Raw genomic sequence first — 23148 nt, forward strand, 5'->3', positions numbered from 1 at the left:
ACCACATTGGGATGGGAAAAAGAAGATGAGAATGTATGAAAAAAAATAAAGGCAAGTGTAATGAAATATACTGTTGAACAGGGTGGCCAAAGGATCAGTATAAGATTTTCAATTGGGACTTGAAATGTGCTGTTGAACAGGGTGGCCAAAGGATCAGTGTAAGATTTTCAATTGGGACTTGAAATGTGCTGTTGAACAGGGTGGCCAAAGGATCAGTATAAGATTTTCAATTGGGACTTGAAATGTGCTGTTGAACAGGGTGGCCAAAGGATCAGTGTAAGATTTTCAATTGGGACTTGAAATGTGCTGTTGAACAGGGTGGCCAAAGGATCAGTATAAGATTTTCAATTGGGACTTGAAATGTGCTGTTGAACAGGGTGGCCAAAGGATCAATGTAAGATTTTCAATTGGGACTTGAAATGTGCTGTTGAACAGGGTGGCCAAAGGATCAGTATAAGATTTTCAATTGGGACTTGAAATGTGCTGTTGAACAGGGTGGCCAAAGGATCAGTGTAAGATTTTCAATTGGGACTTGAAATGTGCTGTTGAACAGGGTGGCCAAAGGATCAGTGTAAGATTTTCAATTGGGACTTGAAATGTGCTGTTGAACAGGGTGGCCAAAGGATCAGTGTAAGATTTTCAATTGGGACTTGAAATGTGCTGTTGAACAGGGTGGCCAAAGGATCAGTGTAAGATTTTCAATTGGGACTTGAAATGTGCTGTTGAACAGGGTGGCCAAAGGATCAGTGTAAGATTTTCAATTGGGACTTGAAATGTGCTGTTGAACAGGGTGGCCAAAGGATCAGTGTAAGATTTTCAATTGGGACTTGAAATGTGCTGTTGAACAGGGTGGCCAAAGGATCAGTGTAAGATTTTCAATTGGGACTTGAAATGTGCTGTTGAACATGGTTGCCAGAGGATCAGTGTAAGATTTTCAATTGGGACTTGAAATGTGCTGTTGAACATAGTGGCCAGAGGATCAGTGTAAGATTTTCAATTGGGACTTGAAATGTGCTGTTGAACAGGGTGGCCAAAGGATCAGTGTAAGATTTTCAATTGGGACTTGAAATGTGCTGTTGAACAGGGTGGCCAAAGGATCAGTGTAAGATTTTCAATTGGGACTTGAAATGTGCTGTTGAACAGGGTGGCCAAAGGATCAGTGTAAGATTTTCAATTGGGACTTGAAATGTGCTGTTGAACAGGGTGGCCAAAGGATCAGTGTAAGATTTTCAATTGGGACTTGAAATGTGCTGTTGAACAGGGTGGCCAAAGGATCAGTGTAAGATTTTCAATTGGGACTTGAAATGTGCTGTTGAACAGGGTTGCCAGAGGATCAGTGTAAGATTTTCAATTGGGACTTGAAATGTGCTGTTGAACATAGTGGCCAGAGGATCAGTGTAAGATTTTCAATTGGGACTTGAAATATACTGTTGAAATAGTGGCCAGAGGATCAATGTAAGATTTTACAATAATTAAAATTATTCTATAGGAATTTCTACTCTAGGGCATTATTACTAACAAAAGGCTGGATCCAATGCGAGTTAAGTGGCTACTGCTGTACGTACTTATGCGTTTTAAAGAAAAACATTGTTACCAAATAAAAGCAATGGTTAAACATTACTTTTGGTAACCCAGTAGATAATGTCATCACCTCAATTAATAGGTCAGAAATTCGAGCTCTGCTCGCAGCTTCAAAACGTTTTTGCTAGTGTTCACAACTTCATCATGCAAATAATTTAGGGATGGGAGATTTGGGTGGCCTTGTAAATCTGCCTCCTGAATCATATGTAGTTCCTGGCCTTCCCTGATCCTAGCTTGAGAGGAAAAGCAGCTTGAAAATAGATCATATGAATATATACAGTAGTTGGTCTCTAGGATATTGTCCTGTACCTTGCCTGTTGTCACTTACAAACATTAAAAAATGGAAACATTATCCCCCATAATATTTTTAGCAAATAGTTCCATATGTATATTGTAGTTTGAATGAATCCTTATTAAGCTATTTTATTTATTTAGGTCAGACAGCAACAACTGTGGAAGAAGAAAAGCAATTCAACCCAAGGCTAACCAAATCAAAGGAAGAATTTATCGAGCTCATGAATAACCTCGGTCTTCCTTATCCAAAGAAAATTGGTAAGTTGTCGTATCGGTTTTACTCTAGATTGTATTATCAGCTACATAATGATCTAAAATTCATTAGTAATCCATCACTAAGATGATTAAATATAAATGGTTACATAAACACAAGTAACAATGTTGAAAATAAGCTGTGAAAATTAGAATTTTATTAAAAAAAATTCTTATTTCTATACTTGTCTGATGTTCATAATGATTTTTCCCAGAAGCCCGCTTTAATCGACTTGTCGGTAAAATAAGAAAATAATTATTTTCCCATTTTCTGTCTCTTATACCAATGCATGCTCTTAATATAGGAATATACAGTCCTCTAGTGATATGGTTGTTGCATTATGAAGTATATTTTTCACTTTAAAAGTTGACCTTATGCCTCCTCTTGATGCTATGGGTAAGTGGGGAGGATTGTGGTCATGTATATGAGCATCAGGTGAATATAGAAGTAAGATTTTTTTTATATATATATATATATATATATATATATATATATATATATATATATATATATATATATATATATATATATATATATATATATATATATATATATATATATATATATATACGAATCTCCCCTGATGTTCATATTGCTGACTCCCACACTGTTGGAGGTGGGGTGCAACTGAAGGAAAGAGAGGTATAAATTTTAGTACAAGTAATGCAATGAGGTTAAGGTTACAAAGCTGGTCTAGATTACTTGTGTAGCTTACATTCAAGTTATGTTTAGAAGTAAAGGCATCTAGATTGTTTACAAAAGTTATTAGAAATACAGTACAGTAGTGTAGATTAGTTTTTTAAGGTAATGTTTTGTGAACATGTACAGTACTTGGTATACTATCGAGCTGCTGCTAGAGACTCGGAAAGATTTCTACAAAATTCAAGAAGGAGCTAAACTTTTAATATCATGCACCTTCACTCTGAAGCATTGATGATTTTTGGATATAATTCCTTGTGCACTACTTTAATCAAATTTTAAAAAGGAATATCTTGGCATTTTTGGTTTGGAGGGATAAGGGACCTTCAGCCCACATATCAAATTAGGGGCACTACCTCTTGTTACATTTCCTTTTTCAAGATACACTTTGCGGCTCATACCGGACAAAAACTGTTCTCTACCTAATTGTATTCATCTAGATTTACTGAAAGGTTGTGCAAAACTAGAGGCAAACTTAATTTAAGAAATATTTTGGATGTAAAGTATGGTAAAGTGGTATGATGATATTGTGTTCCCCAAAGTTAAAAACTGAACAGGTTGATCAGTAACTTGGCTGGTAAGCGAACATGATATGTCATATTGTTATCTACTCTTCCAAAAAAAATTATTTAATTGCCAATGGCATATAGTGTTTCCATGTAGTCGCATTCAAGCACTGATCAAACCCAACGTTGCTCAACTCTGACTAAAGTAAGTTTCCTCCGCTGTTATGAGCCACAATAGGCAACCGTTCTGTTAACTGTATACATAGCCTTTACTGTTGCACAGTGTATACTCTCTGTTTCCATATAAACTAACTTGAAACATAATTACATCATACATACACCAAGGCACTTCCCCCAATTTTGGGGGTAGCCGACATCAAGCAAATTAAAAAAAAAAGGGGGACCCTATCTCTCTATGTTCCTCCCAGCCTGACAAGGGACTCAACCAAGTTCGACTGGTACTGCTAGGGTGTCACAGCCCACCCTCCCCCCGTTATCCACCACAGATGAAGCTTCATAATGCTGAATCCCCTACTGCTGCTACCTCCGCAGTTATCCAAGGTGACCAGAGGAAGCAGCAGGGCTCGCCATTCATTCCTATTTCTAGTAGGAATAGGACGGGACGAGGGAGCTGGGAACCCCCTCTCCTGTATTATATACTCCTGTGAGACATGGAAGAGGTGAAACATAATTGCTAATAGATAATTAAATTCTGTGCTTTCCCTGAGTAGAAAGCTACCCAATTGAGTACAGTAGTTATTAAATTGTAAAGGCATAAAAACTTAAACAGTTTTAGTCAAGACCTTGTTAACCCCATCAGGGTTTTAAAGGAATCATACTATATGCCATACCAGCCACATAAGTATTATGAGACTAATGGGAAGCTTTTACTTTAGTAAACAGAGGGATATTAGAATTAGAACAACCTACTCTGTCTTTTGGCTCAAAATCTACCTCTTATATAGAGCTACAAAAATTGGGATTTTGTAGGTGTTTAGTAGCAGACAGAACTAAAGTAAGTACTGTAAAGTTTTCAATATTAATCTTACCCGATAATCATGTAGCTGTCAACTCTGTTGCCGACAGAAATCTACGGTAGGGATACGCCAGCGATCGCTATACAGGTGGGGGTGAACACCACAGCGCCATCTGTGGTCAGGTACTCTAGTACTTCTTGTCAACACCACCTCAAATTTTTCCTCTGTCGTGCCTCCGGCTAGACCTACATGGATACGCTGTTGATTCTGGAGTTATTGCTCACGATTTGGTGATGTATTTGCTCTAGAGTTTAGCCTTCGCTATTCAGGAAGCTATATCATTAGCTTAGCAAGTTTTTGGAATTAATTTGATTTAATTTTTTATTTAATTTTGGTACGAAGAGAGTATGAACTCTCTTTCACTTTTAAATGACCGACCCTTCCCTCCACCATCCTCGAGGCAGCAACCTCAACTCCACCTCTGCGCAGTCCACCCTGCCAGACGTATGATGTTGAGGTTCCTCAACCTACCTCCACGCGTGAGCTTCCGCATTGGGAGTTGCCAGATACGGAAGTGTTGGTGTCGAAGAGAGTATAGACTCTCTTAATTTTGCTTAACAAAGTTATAGATTTATTTTATATCTCTCCGCCTTTTATAGGCCTCTTTGATTAACTTCCTTTTATTATAAACTTATTAAAATTAATTTTTATATTTGTTTATATTCGACCTTTCCTAATAGTAGGCGGTCTTTTCTTGGAACCGAAGTTAATTAACTTTGAGCCCGTCATTTCGTTTTTACCTGTTAACATATTATGCTATTTTAATGTTTTTTGAAAGAATTTCTTTGATAGTCTTGTACTGTTTTCAAAGTTGAACTAACGTTTTGTATTGTCTCTGCAGTTGTTGACGTTCAGAACGTTCAACTTGCGCTCTATCGTTACGATAGAGAGAGAGTCTATCACGGTGTCACGTTGCAGTAAGAGTAAACCGATTCTAGCGTTTTGTTCATTCTTTCTTAGCTTAAATGGTTCTATTCTAATAAAGGAACTTTTTATTTGGGAAACCTTTCAGTTTTTTTCCTTTAACAATAATATGTTTTAACGATATATATAATTGGGCTCTTCTCTCAGGTGCTAAGTCAAGAGAGAGAGAGAGAGAGATAGAGACGGAGGGAGAGAGAGGATGATAAACGTTTCGTTCAAGCGGGTAACGTTGTTATCGTTTTTGCTCTTCTCCCTAGTCTCTTTAGGGGAAGAAGGTAAACGTTTCTAGAGTTTTATTCTTGTTCTCAGACTTTATGCGGTGAGAGATTTTAAACGTAGTTTATTTGATCTAGTGTTTAATCTCTTTTCCAGCCACTGAATTATTTATCTTTCATTATGTTTTTCTGTTACATTGTAATACTGTTTTCGCAATTACTAACTTTTAATGAAGGATAGAATTGCGTGTTTCAGGTACAACCACTTAAAGTTTCGAGTTCAGTGAAATAAGTGCAAACAGAAAATCAAAAGTGATACAGTGATAAGCGCAAAGTGTTACAGTGTTGCGTTCGAGGGTTCGTCTGTTCGTGCCAGTTGTTCGCCTAGTCTGGGACCTCTTACAAGCTCCTAAGCCCAGGGGAGAAGTAATGTCGAAGGACTTATGGGTTCAGCAGGCCTTGATCGACGAACAGACGTTTCCCTCCGTGGTTTCGGGTGTAACCAACTCACGTAGCCGACGTGATCACCCCACCCACACAAAGACGAGAGAGCCCATTTATTCCTCGTCTGCGGAAGAGGTTTCTCGCAGAAACCATGGACCAAATCTTGCAGCTTTTAAGTGCAAGTCGGTCCCTTCCGCGCAAGTCCAACTCCTAGGTGGTGCCATTAGCACTGGGTCAGTTCGGACTTGCTGCAGTACGACAACTGCACACCTCCCAGAGAGGCAAGGTGGTATCGCAACAGGCAGTAGCTCCGTCTGTTGCCGCACCAGCTGTTTTAGACCCTCAGTCTCAACGGACAGTAGCTCCGTTTGTTGTTGTCTTTCTTAAACTCTAGTGGTCTATGCTGCAGACAATGCAGTCTCAGCTTGCGGTGTTGATGCAGGAGTTTCAGGCAGAGAAGGTTAATTCACCTCCTCCTGCGAACGCTCCTCCTCCTCTGCGCAGTACAATCTGCCAGACGTATGAGGTTGAGGTTCCTCAAGCTACCTCCATGCGTGAGCTGCCGCGTTGGGAGTTGCCAGATACCAGCGCTGTGCAGCAACCTCCACTTTCCTTGAGGCAGGAGCCTCTTACCACGCAGCAACCTCCTCAACAATGGGGGCAAGAACCTTATGCCTTACAACCTCCTCTACCCTTGAGATAGGAGTATCTTGCATTACAACCACCCTCGAGGCAGCAACCTCTTGAGGTACGACAACCTCTACCATCCTTGAGGCAGCCACCTCAACTCTCGCAGCAACCACCTCCACTTTCCTCGAGGCGAGAACCTCAACTCTCGAGGCAAGCACCTCAAGAACCTCAACTCGTGAGTCAAGAGCCTCTCTCTGCGCAGCCACCTCAACCCTTGAGGCAAGCGCAATTCTTGAGGCAGGAACCTCATGCTATGAGTCAGCCACCTCAACGCATGCATCTGCCACTTTCTCCTCAGCTTGAGCCTCTTCCCATTCAACTTGAACCGCAGTCTATGCAGAATGAGCCTCTCTCTGCGCAGCTACCCCCTCAACCCTTGAGGCAGACGCAACTCTTGAGGCAGGAACCTCACAGGAGCCTCTTGCTATGCGGCATCCTCCTCAAACCATGAGGCAGGAGCCTCATGCTATGCGGCATCCTCCTCAACCCATGAGGCAGGAGCCTCATGCTATGCGACATCCTATGGGCTCTTGTGGCATGGTTGGTTTCGACCTGGCCTTTCATTAGAAGGGGCTAGTGTTCGATCCCAAGTATGAGGTAGAAATTTATTTCTATTTGAACACGATGTTGTGTTGATATTTATCCATATTGACTCATTAGAGGTAATTTGAATGAATTACTACCAATTGTGTCACGTGGTGTCCCGGGGAAATCTGGTAAAACTCTCTGGTAAAGAGACGGATGTCTCACCAGGTAAATCCTCGGACAGCTAGATTAGTGTCAGGTTCAGATTTCTTTTAAGCAGCATGAGCCTCATCCCATGCAGCATGAGCCTCATCCCATGCAGCATAAGCCACACGCCATGCAACATGCTCATAGAGCATGCTCTGCATACAGCATGCTCTGCATACCTTACCGCATGCTTCTCAGTCACACATCTTTGGTTGTTGCCAACTCACTAGACTGTCAAGCAGTTTCATAACGTTGCCTTCTAGTCTGCTGCTTTTGCACCAGTGAAACCCTTACTGAGAGAACTTAGCTTTTCTCGGATATGGTTCCTGTAGATGAGAAAGTGCTATTCTCCCTCCTTCTGATATTCCCTTGAGGACTCTGTCATTTGGAGAGCAGCCTTTAGCTGCGTAGCCTCCTATGGACTTTTATTTAAGCATAATATGCTTCCAGGGAAGGTAATGGTTCCACTTCAGTCGCTAACCCCGTCTGTTACCACACCTGCTCCCATAGACCTTGAGCTGTGTTGCAAGACATGCAGTCCAAGCTTAGTCCTTGTTAGAGGAATTTTTGTTTACGGAGTCAGTGTGTCACTGGGAAGACGTTCAACAACCAGCAGAAGTGACTTGTTGTGACGCAGTGCGGCAACCTCAGCAACCCGATAAGGAGTTGTCTGTACGACCCAGACAGTCTAGACAGCTTCGGGTTGTCACTGTACTTCCTCGCTTCCCCATGGTTGACAGTTCACAGACTGTGCAGCAGTACCATGATCTTGTGTCCGGCTCCGTCAGAAGACCGGCTTTTAAGAGCTCCCACAAGTCGTCGCTGTCTGGAGATTCTCAGATGGACTATGGATCTGACCAAGGAACTGGGCCTCCTGGTCAATTTTGAGGAGTCCCAGCTCGTCCCATCCCAGACCATTGTCTACCTGGGTATGGATCTTCAGAGTCGAGCTTTTCGGGCTTTTCCGTCGGCCCCAAAGATATACTAAGCCCTAGATTGCATCCAGAGCATGCTGAGAAGGAACCGATGCTCAATCAGGTAGTGGATGAGTCTAACAGGAACACTTTCATCGCTGGCACTGTTCATCGAGTTAGGGAGACCCCACCTCCCCCCCTTCAGTATCATCTAGCGGCTCACTGGATAAAGGACATGACGCTAGAGACGATCTCAGTTCCTGTTTCCGAAGAGAGGAGGTCTACTCTCACGTGGTGAAAGAACAGCTTTCTTCTCAAGGAAGTCTACCTTTGGCTGTTCAGAAACCCGACCGCCGTCTCTTCTCTGACGCATCAGACACGGGCTGGGGTGCGACTTTGAACGGACAGGAATGCTCGGGAACATGGAATCAGGAGCTAAGGACACTTCACATCTATTGCAAGGAGCTGTTGGCGGTTCATCTGACCTTGATAAACTTCAAGTCCCTCCAGCTTAACAAGGTGGTGGAGGTGGACTCTGACAACACCACAGCCTTGGCTTACATCTCCAAGCAGGGAGGGACTCATTCGTGGAAGTTGTTCTAGATCGCAAGGGACCTCCTCATCTGGTTAAAAGATCGAAAGCTCACGCTGGTAACGAGGTTCATTCAGGGCGATATGAATGTCATGGCAGATCGCCTTAGCCGGAAGGGCCAGGTCATCCCCACAGAGTGGACCCTTCACAAGAATGTTTGCAGCAGACTTTGGGCCCTGTGGGGTCAGCCAACCATAGATCTGTTCGCTACCTCGATAACCTAGAGGCTCCCGTTGTATTGTTCTCCGATTCCAGACCCAGCAGCAGTTCACGTGGATGCTTTTCTGCTGGATTGGTCCCATCTCGACCTGTATGCATTCCCGCCGTTCAAGATTGTCAACAAGGTACTTCAGAAGTTCGCCTCTCGCAAAGGGACACGGCTGACGTTGGTTGGCTCCGCTCTAGCCCGCGAGAGAATGGTTCATAGAGGTTCTGCAATGGCTGGTCGACATTCCCAGGACTCTTCCTCTAGGAGTGGACCTTCTACGTCCACCTCACGTAAAGAAGGTACATCCAAACCTCCACGCTCTTCGTCTGACTGCCTTCAGACTTTCGAAAGACTCTCAAGAGCTAGGGGCTTTTCGAAGGAGGCAGCCAGAGCGATTGCCAGAGCAAGGAGGACATCCACTCTCAGAGTCTATCAGTCTAAAGGGGAAGTCTTCCGAAGCTGGTACAAGGCCAATGCAGTTTCCTCATCCAGTACCACTGTAACCCAGATTGCTGACTTCCTGTTACATCTAAGGAACGTAAGATCCCTTTCAGCTCCTACGATTAAGGGTTACAGAAGTATGTTGGCAGCGGTTTTCCGCCACAGAGGCTTGGATCTTTCCACCAACAAAGATCTACAGGACCTCCTTAGGTCTTTTAAGACCTCAAAGGAACGTCGGTTGTCCACTCCAGGCTGGAATCTAGACGTGGTCCTAAGGTTCCTTATGTATCAAGATTTGAACCTCTCCAATCAGCCTCTTTTAAGGACCTCACATTAAAAACTCTTTTCCTCGTGTGCTTGACAACAGCTAAAAGAGTAAGTGAGATCCACGCCTTCAGCAGGAACATAGTTTTCACATCTGAAACGGCTACATGTTCCTTGCAGCTCGGTTTTTTGCTAAAACGAGCTTTCTTCACGTCCTTGGCCTAAGTCGTTCGAGATCCCAAGCCTGTCCAACTTGGTGGGGGACGAACTGGAGAGAGTACTTTGCCCAGTTAGAGCTCTTAGGTACTATCTAAAAAGGTCATAACCTTTACGAGGACAATCAGAAGCCTTATGGTGGGCTATCAAGAAGCCTTCTCTTCCAAGGTCTAAGAACTCAGTTTTCTTACCTATTCAGGCTCCTGATTAGGGAAGCACATTCTCATCTGAAGGAAGAAGACCTTGCTTTGCTGAAGGTAAGGACACATGAAGTGAGAGCTGTGGCTACTTCAGTGGCCCTCTAACAGAACCGTTCTCTGCAGAGTGTTATGGATGCAACCTATTGGAGAAGCAAGTCAGTGTTCGCATCATTCTATCTCAAAGATGTCCAGTCTCTTTACGAGAACTGCTACACCCTGGGACCATTCGTAGCAACGAATGCAGTAGTAGGCGGGGGCTCAGCCACTACATTCCCATAATCCCATAACCTTTTTAACCTTTCTCTTGAATACTTTTTATGGGTTGTACGGTTGGCTAAGAAGCCTTCCACATCCTTGTTGATTTGGCGGGTGGTCAATTCTTTCTTGAGAAGCGCCGAGGTTATAGGTTGTGATGAGGTCCTTTAGTATGGGTTGCAGCCCTTTATACTTCAGCACCTAAGAGTCGTTCAGCATCCTAAGAGGACCGCTACGCTCAGTAAGAAAGACGTACTTAATAAAGGCAGAGTAATGGTTCAAGTCGTCTTCCTTACCAGGTACTTATATATTTTATGTTATTTTTGAATAACTAATAAAATAAAATACGGGATACTTAGCTTCTGTGTTAACATGTATGCTGGTCTCCACCCACCACCCTGGGTGTGAATCAGCTACATGATTATCGGGTAAGATTAATATTGAAAAATGTTATTTTCATTAGTAAAATAAATTTTTGAATATACTTACCCGATAATCATGATTTAATTGACCCACCCTTCCTCCCCATAGAGAACCAGTGGACCGAGGAAAAAATTGAGGTGGTGTTGACAAGAAGTACTAGAGTACCTGACCACAGATGGCGCTGTGGTGTTCACCCCCACCTGTATAGCGATCGCTGGCGTATCCCTACCGTAGATTTCTGTCGGCAACAGAGTTGACAGCTACATGATTATCGGGTAAGTATATTCAAAAATTTATTTTACTAATGAAAATAACATATTTCAAGGCTCTGTGTGAGGCATTTGAATCTGTTGAGTGCAGTGTACTTTCAGAACCCTTACTTAATGTAAATGCTTATATTAGATTGACCTTGGGGGTTAGGTTAAGTTTGGAAATGAAGAGTGAGTGGCCAGAATTACCAATTAATTAGGGGGATTCACTGGACTTTTGAAACTTAACAAAGGAATCAAAGCTCATCACTATCAGAAGATGACATAACTAGTGTAGTCCAAAGTCAGAGGTTTCAGTATAATCATTATCGCTGCTAATGTACTGTAGTAATATAAAAACAAAAATTCTACAAAAGATCTGAAACTGAAATAAACCGATGTTACTATCTCCCCCCCCAAAAAAAAAAAAAAAAAAAAAAAACTAGTTAGCCTGTAAGAAAGAAAGTTTGAAGTGGTAATATAGATGTTACTTCTGATCTAGTTACCTCCGCCAGGAGGGTATGTTTTCGGTTCGGTTTGTTTGTTTGTTTGTTTGTTTGTTTGTTTCTCTGTCTGTCTGTCTGTGGACAACGTAGAGGCCACATTTCTACACGGAATCACTTCAAACTTGGCCAAGTAGTTCCCCAATGTGTATGGAAGAACTGATTAAATTTTGGTCAAGGTCACCCCAAGGTCAAGGTCACAGGGGTCACTGGTGTCACTATGACATAAGTGGCCATATCAAGAGACAGAAATAAAGCACTGACTTTTGCATAAGCCAACAGGGAAGTCCTAGTCCAGGCGCAACCCATGGGTGATGTTCAAATTTATAAAGGTCAAAGGTCAAGGTCATATTGGTGCATTATATCAATGTCATATTAAGTATCAGTGGCAAATGAACAAAGATCACTTGAAGGTCAAAAGTCAAGCAGGTCACTTGAAGGTCAAGGTCACGTGAAGGTCAAGGTCACGTGAAGGTCAAGGTCACCTGAAGGTCAAGGTCACGTGAAGGTCAAGTACATTTGAAGATCAAGGTCACTTGAAGCCAAGGTCATGTGAAGGTCAAGGTCACGTGAAGGTCAAGGTCACTTGAAGGTCACGTGAAGGTCAAGGTCATGTGAAGGTCGAAGTCACATCAATTCATGATTCTAGGACATATGGCGCTCTAGGTCACCTTGGCGGAGGTATGTCCTCTACGAGGACCATGTCCGCGTTCAGGACTTGCTCACTTGTTTATAATTGTGATTTAATTTAAAACTACTATTAAAATATAGCCTCATAATTGTAGATAATTGAGAAATGAAGTAAGGCATCATTACCTGTATAAACAATAATAAGCCTAGCTTTCTTTGCTCAAAGAAATTTCTGACACACTACAACAATTCACATATTCATACCCACTTACAGTCATGAGTAAATTATTTGGCAGATGTGCATTATTATTTTTATTCATTAGTGTAATGAATGAACTTCAAAGACAGCTTTTATATTGTATGACAAAGTTGATCTTATACATGCTAACAATTGAGTTTATTTAATACTTATTTAACATTTTGATGAAACCTTAACGGGGTCACCTCCATGAAAATTACCGTTGTACTACCGTAGTTTTGAGATCAGTCTTTAAAAATGTTAAACCATCTGGTAACACTCCAATGTTGATTTTTAATATTTACTACATAACATTTTTCAAAATATGTTCATCGGTGTTATGTATAGTCACTTGCTGAACTCCATATCTATTTTTCCCTTACAAAACACTCAGGCAATTCAAAGATAAAGTTGGCCCTACTTATGTTGACTTTTCTCTCTGGTAACTTTATTTATAAGGCAGCCTGCAGTCATATTTACTCCTACAGTCATCTTTACTCCTACAGTCAGTACATTGCTCGCTTTCATCGAGAGAATATTTTTAATTTTTCGTCAGCCAGCTGACTTGGGCTTATAGCATCTTGCTTTTCCAACTAGAGTTGTAGCTTAGTTAGTAATTAATAATAATAATAATAATAATATGCAAATGATGCTACTCTCTTTGCATCTATTCCATCTCCTGAATATAGATCTGGGGTTGCTGAATCCTATAATAGAGATCTAGCTAAAATTAGTTGATGGTGCAAATTATGGGGAATGAAGTTGAATCCTAACAAAACTCGAGTATGATTGTAAGTAGATCAAGGATAGTGGCTCCTCAACATCCAGATCTTAGCATTGATGATGTTTCTTTAATTTTGTAAGACTTAAAATTTTGTGTGATTCTCGACAGAAAATTTACTTTTGAGAAACACTTTAGGTCTGTGTCTTCTTCAATTGCACAAAAAATTGGCTTATTGAGAAAGTCTTAGGATTTTTGGTGATCAATCTATTCTGAAGAAGTGTTTTAATTCTTTCATTCTACCTTGTTTCGAATATTGTTCTCCTGTCTGGTCTTCAGCTGCTGATTCTCGTATTAATTTGTTGTACAAGAACTTACGGTCTATTAAATTTCTTATTCCTGATCTAGATACAGTATTAATCTTTGGAACAGTCTTTCAACTAGTTCTTTATTCATACTGCATAAGATTTTTCATAATACTGACCATCCATTACATTGATCTTCCTGCACAGTGCCATCCTGTTCGTAAAACTAGGCATGCAGTTAATTCTAATAGTCAGGCCTTCTCCATTATGAGGCTCAATACTACACAGTATTCTAGAAGTTTTATTTCAGTTGTGACCAAGTTGTGGAATGATCTTCCTATTCAGGCGGTTGAATCAGTAGAACTTCAAAAGTTCAAACTTGTAGCAAGTGTTTTTATGTTGAACAGGCTGTCATAACGGATTTTAAGCAAAATGAAAAATCTATTTTTGGGTGAGAGTGCCATGTCGTCCAGATGGAAGATTCCTTTAGGTAGCCTTCTAAGGGATATTTGCTACAGTGATACTTCCAGAGAAATAAACCAAAGGTCTCCAGGATTCTAATTCCTGGCACGAGTATCCAGTTAAGGATATCGCTAGGGATCAGGGACGTATTTTTTAGATACGACACATAGCAATCTTCACCTCGAATAGATTTAACTCTTTGATGTAAGGGGGAAGAGTGGCGAAAGAGAGGGGGTGCCGTTCTAGGTACCCGGTGGATCTCCTATCCGTACAACTACCGGCCGCCATTCCTTTACTTGTCTTTAAGCAGGAATAGCCGCAGATAGAGTAGTTTCGGATGGGGTCAGCAAAAGGGTGGGTCCATCAGGATGACATGGCACTCTCACCCCAAAATAGACTTTTCGCTTTGCTTAAAATACGTTTTTTGGGCTCAGCCATGTCATCCTGATGGAAACAGTAAAGAAATAACTTGAAAATACTATATCTGTGGATTTGTGTGTGCCTTCTAGTACCTTGAATGGATTTCTTATCTGGTCTCCTAGACCTGTATATGAAATTCCAGTTAACTGTCATTTCCACTAAACCTCCCCCTTCAGGGAAAATGTCGACAACGACGATAAGGATTCAAGGCTTGAATTTCCGTAGGAACAGAAGGTAAAACATTAGAGATTACCTTTCACATACCTTGGAAATCTGTATCCTGATTTCAAGTTGGGCCCTTCTAGGGCTTAATTAAAACTCTAGCATGTTTTATTTGTCTGCAACTGAGATAGCAGCAATAAGATGCAAATACATTTAGTATTTTTACCTTGCAACTAGATTATCAAATATAGTTACGATAGGCTATAAATCTGATCCAACATTGAAAACACATCAGGGTCCATATTTTCTCTTGTAGAAAAAAAAAAACGTAATTTCATTATCAGAATAATGCCACTTAATGGAGATGTGAAACCAAATCTGACTGACTTGTACAGACTTTGGGAATGCCTAAACACTATGACGCAAACGTTCACTCGGCACTGGTTTTATTGGTCAGATATGCACCTATATGGAACAGTGTGTTAACTATCATTGTGATTTGCACTCGAGGGTAAGTGTACCCATGCACTCGACGCACTGGAAAGTCCCAAAGCAGTTCTCTGTTTATCACAGCGCTAGACGACAGGTTTTATATTATTACCCCCTGCCACTACAAAATGTTTTATTTCATATACTTGCTTCGCATAGTGTTTTTAAAAGACCCTGGAGGATCTCCACCCAGTGTATAAGCGGAGTCTTCCAAAGTCCATGTGTTGAAAGAAATTCAACGAAGAAGCAACTTTCCTTGGATCGTGACGTGCGGACGTGTCAGGATCCGCTCCGCGAATAAAGTTGGTGAGCTTTGCTCTCAGTTGTCTTAGGGATAGGTTTGATCCTGAAGTTTTGCCTCTGAAGAGCTGTCCTCCTTACTCTAGCCCCTGAGGCTATTGCAAACAGAAAGATGACCTTCTGTGTTAGATCATTTAGAGTACAATCCTCATTGTTTACGTTCGAAGCATAGTGCAAGACTTTGTCCAAAGACCACGTGATGGGCTTTGGAGGGGTTGCTGGCTTGAGTCTAGCGCATGCTTTTGGTATCTTAATGAAGATTCCACTGGTGAGGTCCACCTCAAAAGCATACAGAAGTGGTCTAGTCAGGGCTGATTTACATGAGGTAATCGTGGTGGAAGCCAAGCCTTGTTCGTGTAGGTGTATGAAGAAATCGAAACAGAAATTTATCGATATTTTTGTTGGTTTCCTTGTTTTCACAAAGGACACCCATTTCTTCCAAGATGATTCATATATTCTCCTAGTCGAACTTGACTTATACTCTCCAATGAAGTCAACTTTATCCTTCGAGATTCCAAACTTTTTGTTCACTGCTAGGGCAAGAAAATCGTGAGATGTAGGTTGTTGGTTCTCGAGGATGAAGCATAGACAGTCAACTTCTGGACCAGTTGGGATAAAACTGGGTTCGGCAGAGGAAACAGCTTCAGTTTCAATTCTAGAACTAGAGGGAACCAATTGCTTTTGGGCCATTTGGGGGCCACTACTGCTGCTGTCCCTCTGAAGGATCTTATCTTGTCGAGGACTCTTAGCAGGAGATTGGTTGGTGGAAGCAGGTAAATGCGATTCCACCTGTTCCAGTCGAGGGACATGGCATCTATCGCTTCTGCTTGAGGGTCCGTATAAGGGGCTACGTAACGAGGTAGCTTCTTGTTGTCACTTGTTGTGAAGAGGTCAGTCTGCAGTTCCAGGACTTTTTCCGAGGTGAAGGAGAGTAGGTCTGTGCTAGGGACCATTCTGTCTCTATGGGCTTTCGCCTGTATAGAGCATCCGCCGTCACATTGTGGAACCCTTGTAGGTGAACTGCTGATAGGTGCCATCCCTTCTTCCTTGTCAGGTGGAAGAGGGCTAATATCACATGTCCTATGTGCGATGATCTCGAGCCTTGTCGATTTAGACATTTTGCTATCCCTTCGTTGTTCAGGGCCAATCTGATGTGGATTGTTCTGTGAGGGGATACTTTCTTCAACGTCGGGCAAACTGCCAGAGCTTCTGAAACGTTGATATGAAAGGTTTTGAACTGGTGCGACCAATTCCTTTGCACTTTTCTCTTGTGAGAATGGCCACCTTGTCAATTTAGACATTTTGCTATCCCTTCGTTGCTCAGAGTCAATCTGATGTGGACTGTTCTGTGAGGGGATAGTCTCTTCAATGTCAGAAAAACTGCCAAAGCTTCCAAAACGTTGATATGAAAGGTTGTGGTGGTTGCAGGGGAATTGTTCGTGCTAGACTCTTGGCTGTTGACCACGGCCTTAACTGCGTGCGCAATAGTGTCGGGGTCAACCTTGGTTGATATCTTCGAGCGTTTGAAGCATATCTTTTCCAGACTCTTGACGCATCTTTTAGATGTGCTTTTAGCACCGGGTCTGTTACTGCCGCAAACTGGAGAGAGTCCAATACTCTTTCCTGTTGGCGTTCTGAAATCCTCTTGTGACGGATTAGTCTCTTGACAGATCCCTCTATCTCTCTCCTCTTCTTGGATGGAATGGAGAGGTGATGTGACTTTTAAGTATTATTGGATTCCTAGCTATTGGAACTTCTGAGCTGGAGGAAGGCGAGACTTCTTGCGATTGATGTTGAAGCCCAGGTGTTCCAGAAACTGAATCACCTTGTTGGCTGCCTGCAGACAAGTAGTCTTGGATGCTGCCCATACCAGTCAATCGTCTAGATATGCAAGTAATTGAACTCCTTTGGAGTTTAGCTGCTGGACGATTGTGTCTGACGGCTTTGTGAATATCCTTGGGGCTGTATTCAGTCCGAAGGGCATTGTCCTGAAGAATCACTTCTTCTGTAGCATGAATCCTAGGTAGGAGGAGAAAGGGCGGCTCAATAGAAGATGCCAGTAAGCATCTGTTGGGTCTATTGAGGCTGTGTTTGCTCCCTTTGGTAGAAGGGTCCTTATGTGTTGCCAAGTAAGCATCCGGAACTTGTTGCTCTCGATGAACTTGTTGAGTAGAGACATGTCTAGAATGACTCTGAGTTTGTCTGAGTCTTTCTTGGGAACACAAAACAGCCTTCCCTTGAATTTGATGGACTTTGCTTTCCTTATTACCTTCTTGTTCAAGAGTTCTGAGGTATATTCTTCTAACCAGGGGGTGGAGTGTTGGAAGAATTCTGGAAAACGGCATGAAGTTCTGTTCCATCTCCACCCGAGTCCACTCGTGATTAGCTAAGGGGAAGAAAGAAAGAAAACACTATAAGGAGAACTGACCTGGAAAAGGGATATGACAAGCACCGCACTTTCTACTTATCCAGTCACTGTTTGGCCTATCTCATCATCATTATTGTCTGTCCAGTAGCTTTAGAATACTCCTGGAAATTTCCTTCTCTTATGTCTGCCTGAAGGCACAGAGTCCATGTTACACGGAAGAATGTAGTAATCGACCTTACTTACAGGAGGTTAACGTGAGTCATGACTTTGGCTCCTCACAAGACCAAAGTACATTGACATTTCTTGTTTAGTTAACCAGCCAGGGAATTTCCTCCCTCTCCCTCCTAGAATGAATTTCCTATTGAAGGTCACTGGTTTGTATTATGCGTAGGAATATGTTTTCAAAAGTAAGTTGTAATCTCCTAACTATACTCGAGTTACACTGCCTGCCTCAACCCCTCTGCAAGTCCAAGGGTAAAGGTCAAGTTTGCATTTGCTCTGCTGTTTAGATGCCAGACCTACCTCACACCCAAAGACATCCATTCTTTACCTTTTTAAAAGCTTATTGGCCGTTTCCAAGCTTTGCTGAAATCGTACTCCTAATAAAGGTCGCAGGATTGTATATTTAGGCAAAATACAAATTACTTGAAAAATTTTATATAAACTAATTTTAATATTCATTTCTAAATATACAGTAAAGGGTGATTGCAACCACCATTTTGAGGTAACCTTATGATTTTAAGAAATTTTCATCTTTATAGGGTCTCTCATTTTCAACTTTGGTCACAAATAAAATTTGTTTATAATATCTTAATATTTTTCTCTTTTACAGATGAATCTCTTCCTGCCAACTATGTTTGTGGATTGTACAACTTACCAGATCATTTGGCTTCAAAGCTGGAGTAGCGTTAATGCTGCAAGGAAACAATCAATGAACTTCACAATCCACAACTTAATTTTTAAGAAAATTTATCATTTCACAGAGTGGTTATATTTTTAATATCTGGTGGTTTGGTTAAAGTGGTAAGTGTGAATGTCAATTTTAGATAGTACAATGTAATACTAATATGGTGTAAGATTTTATTTAATGTAGTAGCATGTATTTTATGTTAGCTCATTTCATTTCTTGGTTTTTAATAGTGTTTATCAACAATAGGAAATAAGTAAACAAGAAAAAAATCATTAGTATAGGAAAGTGAATATTTTTGTGAAGATAGATACTTGGTTTATTTGAAGTACATGGACCAAATCCTTCTTAGCATCCACTCTTACCTCTTACTTCCAAATATTGTATCAGAATTTCTGCTTCTATGTCATCACCCTTCTGCTTGTCATGCAGAATATCATCATAACCATCTTCACTGCTGCTTGAAATGCACCCATTAATTATTATAATTACCACACTTGTTTTTCAAACGGCAGCTTCATCTAATGGCATGATCACTGTAGCTCAAAATGTTGGTTGACAATTTCATTCATTAGTAGTCTTTCTTTTCACCTCATAAATCACAGGAATAATCCATAGAAGTGAGCTTGGCTTTCTTTCCATGGTTTAAATGTTTTAGTTCATCTTGGAATACAGCAATTGAGCTGTGCCAGATACATTTGAAAAAGAAAAATAGTTAGGAGATATTAAGAGGTATCTGTATACTGTGGCTTAAAAAATTGTACAGTACATTAGTATGGTTACCATCACTTCTGCAAATATAGAAATTATAGTAAAAGGTGTAAGGAATTTGGGCCATAGGGTGCAACATTATGGCCCAGGAGGCTATTCAGTGTTGTAGCGCAGTTAGAGGAAAACCCTGCAGACTTGTGTTAATGTAAGAAAACTGTGAAGAGTGATCTGGATGGATGATTATTTCTGGAGGATGATATTGCTTAAATTTTTAATTGTGATTGAACGTTATTACACATTTAATGCTGTGATTCTACAATTAGATACATTGTACTGTAGTATAAATATACAATTTCTATTTTGTAAATTAGTCGTTCAATTGGCTAAGGACAATCATTTGTTGTACAGTACTTTATGATATTGATGATATTTTATTCCTTACTACTTCAGTCTTAACTGTGACTAAATCATATGGATTTGTCATATTCATTCAATCGATATTGCTTTTGACTGGTGATATTGACAGGAAGGATGGCAATGATAAAGTTCTAAACACAACAATTAAAATTACTAGAAAAATCCAAAATTTAAGTTGGTTAAATATTTCTGTATCAAAATGGAAGACACTGAAAATATAAATGAAAGAGGCTTATTCAATATAAAAATATTCATACTGTATAATTTTTAATCATTATACAGTACAGTATATGCCTATTAGATGATTAAAGGAGCTTTAGAATATTGAATATTTTATTCTATCTGGAACTTTGTTGGTTACGAGATCCCAAAATTATTTCAACTTTTTAATTCGTATCTTCCTAATTTCCTTTTTTTTTTTCTTGTGTTATCACCAAATCCACATGATTCACCAAACAAATACAGTAGGTGATAGTATTTACTTTGTAAATCTGTTGTGTTTATTGAAAAGGAAATAGAATTTGTGATGAAGTGTCCTTTATCATCATTCAGATGATTAGTTATTTTGATGTTGGGAAAAGGTTTTTATATAGTCTGGTGCACAAAATTGTCAAAAGCTCAAAACCACCATTAGGATGTAACTTTAAATAGCTCCATACCAGCAATAAGTTTTTAAGCTATGCTTTAAAATAATGGTTGTCTAAAAAGAGAGAATGCGTTAAGTTTTATAGGATAACTTAAATAATTCCTGTACCTCTCATAGATGGTTAAGGATTATTGATTGCTGTGGTAATTACCACATAAATATCTATAATAATCTCTAGCTTTGATTGTAAAAATTTGTAAAAAAAAAAAAAATGGCTGAAAGTGGCAAAATTGACTTTGCTAAATATGTATTTAACTAAATTTTCTGATTTGATTATGAAACGTAATGGGCTGACATTTTGTGTACAAATGAGGATGGGATGAAAACTATGCAACTTCAGACGTGTCACTTTATCACATTAATTTAGATCTCTAGTACTTTGACTCCTTTTAGATAGCAGTTCCTGCATTTAGGTAAAAGGATTTATAATTTTGTGCATATTTACATCATGAAATTTAAACCAAACTTTGACAGGTGAGTTCAAAATTTTTCTATAGCTTGACAAAACATGTTACCATTTTTTTGTTATTGTATTAAAATATACTTCTGTTGATATTTGAGATATTTCAAAACCTATACAGTAAACGAATATTTATCTTCAAACCTATAATTGAATATTCATCTTTTTTTTTTTTTTTTAAGAAAGTTGAATTTTTAAAGGTAAAAAATTCTGCTTAAGCTTTAGGAATGCAATGGCCTTTTACCTTGTATCTGTATGGTTATGATTAAATAATGCAATCTGAGAAAAACATGTCACTAATATTTGAATCTTAATAGCACTTACCTTCTCAGGCTACATCAATACAAGGATGGTAATGTAATATTTCTCCTTAGGTGTTCCATGTAATTTATTTCAATTTTCTACTATCAGAAGGAAAATGGATCCTGGTTAGTGAAACTTGTTACAAGGGCACTATTAAAAGCTGTGATTCATTGCCAAATTGACTATAAAACCTTCAACCAACTCTTTCTCATCAATCTGATGTTCATTGTTTCAGCCTCATCTCTGGATTAGGATGTACTTCTGCACATAACTGAAAAAGTTCAAGCTTTACAAGACTTCCATTACTGGAGTTAATCCAAATTTATGCCTTTTTAAGACTATAAATCCACTTAACTTCCAGCTGTAGAGAATAAATTTCTACTTCTCTATTTTTAAGCTTCTTAGTCAAAAAGGAAAGGATATCGATATAGTAAGGTTAGTAAAAATACTTACATTCTTCATTGTAAAGTGCAGGTGAGAAGTGCAACTTAAATGACATAGGTTTGTATAGTTAGGAAAAATAGATTTGAAAATGTGGTTTGTTCATACACGAATAAAAACCCTTGTCCTTTAATAGAAGACTCATCCTAGCTGGGAATCAAATCCCCATAAGCCAAAATCTGGTTTAACTTGCATGGTAAATTTCAGAGCACCGGTTCTGTATAATAGTGAAGGTGATGACTCCTGACATTTTTTGAGCATGAAGGTGTCCAGATATTGAGTTGAGCCCATACCAAGAAAAATTGTAATTGATCTCAAGAGAATATGGATCCTTGTCTAGTATGTGTTGTCCATATGTATACAAATTAAGAAATTGTTTGCATATATTCTATCACCCTTCCCCTCTGGTAGAATACAGGAGATACTTCTTAATAGGTAGTCTGAAAAAAAAGGTTGCTCGGTTCTGAAGCTCACTTATGCCAGATGTTTTGTTGAGCTCAAAGTCACCACAACTGCTCCAGCTCCTTGAGAGGATGATGAGAGAAGTGTAGAAACCTTTCAATCTAAGCTGGCTACGTAACCTGTTGAATAGCTATCACAGAACCAAGTGTAAAGGTATTCAAGGACTTTTGGGGGTAGTCTAGTCCCACAGATAGTGGGAGGTAAGGAACTATGCGTTACCAAATTTGTGTCGTAACACATACCTAACCCTGACAGGTTCTTCCCGATTGCTAAAGAGGAGCCAGTATCCCTAACTTCATGAGTCCTGAAGAGGTAGGACTAAGTAATGGACTTCCCAAGCTAAAAAGAAGTGAGTTCTTTGATATCTTTCTCTTCATTCTGTCAGTGCCTAAGAAGTATTTGGAGCTCAGGGCCTGAAGTGCTCAGTCCTTTTTCAAGATATCACCGTGTAGCCCCTACAGGACAGAGTTTTCAGTCATTATGAAGCTCTCTGAAGAACTTGAACCTGGTATACTAAGCAGCTTGGGCTTGACTACAAATACAGGAATAAGCTTTGTCTACCCTCCATTATTCAGACCCACTAGTGATATGCAAGATTTCAAAAGCTCACCAACTTGCTTCGTTGTAGATAAGGGTAGCTGAAAACTGTTCAATTAAATCTTGAACGATGCTTATCTCAGACTCGTTTGGGGCATGCATCAGAGACTTTAAAACACTGGTCACATCCCACTCCAGGCTTTGAAGCTCGTGAGTATAGACAATTCCCACAAGGAACAGAAATCTGTTCTTCAGTTGAACCCTCTTAACGAGAGAACGCCTTGACGTAGTCATGTGGTTCCTTCCTATTGTTGAAGAATTGTGACGGGCAAGAGCAAGGCCGTCTCAAGTACAGGCCTGGTCAGTGGGAGAAGAAGTCGGCACGAGCAGGTCGACTGATATAGTGACGGGACACCTGGCCATCCTCAACCCTTCTTTCTATCACACACCACTCACTATGCGTACACTTTGTTTCTCATTACAGTTTACAGCTGATAATCCTCTTAGAAAAATTAAGAGATCATACACAC

The 23148-nt window shown here is 40.2% G+C and overlaps 1 protein-coding gene across 1 annotated transcript in view; it reads left to right on the forward strand.

Annotated features, from left to right (window-relative positions):
- Nucleotides 1–20968, forward strand: part of LOC137652747 (persulfide dioxygenase ETHE1, mitochondrial) — a 74868-nt gene extending 53900 nt beyond the window's left edge. Inside the window, exons 7-8 of the mRNA XM_068386153.1 lie at nucleotides 2017–2133; nucleotides 18567–20968. Of these exons, the coding sequence (XP_068242254.1) occupies nucleotides 2017–2133; nucleotides 18567–18640 (191 nt within the window). The 3' untranslated portion in view covers nucleotides 18641–20968. The remainder of the gene's footprint in view (nucleotides 1–2016; nucleotides 2134–18566) is intronic.
- The last annotated feature ends 2180 nt before the right edge of the window (nucleotides 20969–23148 follow it).

Source organism: Palaemon carinicauda, chromosome 14 (genome assembly GCF_036898095.1).
Source record: "Palaemon carinicauda isolate YSFRI2023 chromosome 14, ASM3689809v2, whole genome shotgun sequence".
NCBI lineage: Eukaryota > Metazoa > Arthropoda > Malacostraca > Decapoda > Palaemonidae > Palaemon > Palaemon carinicauda.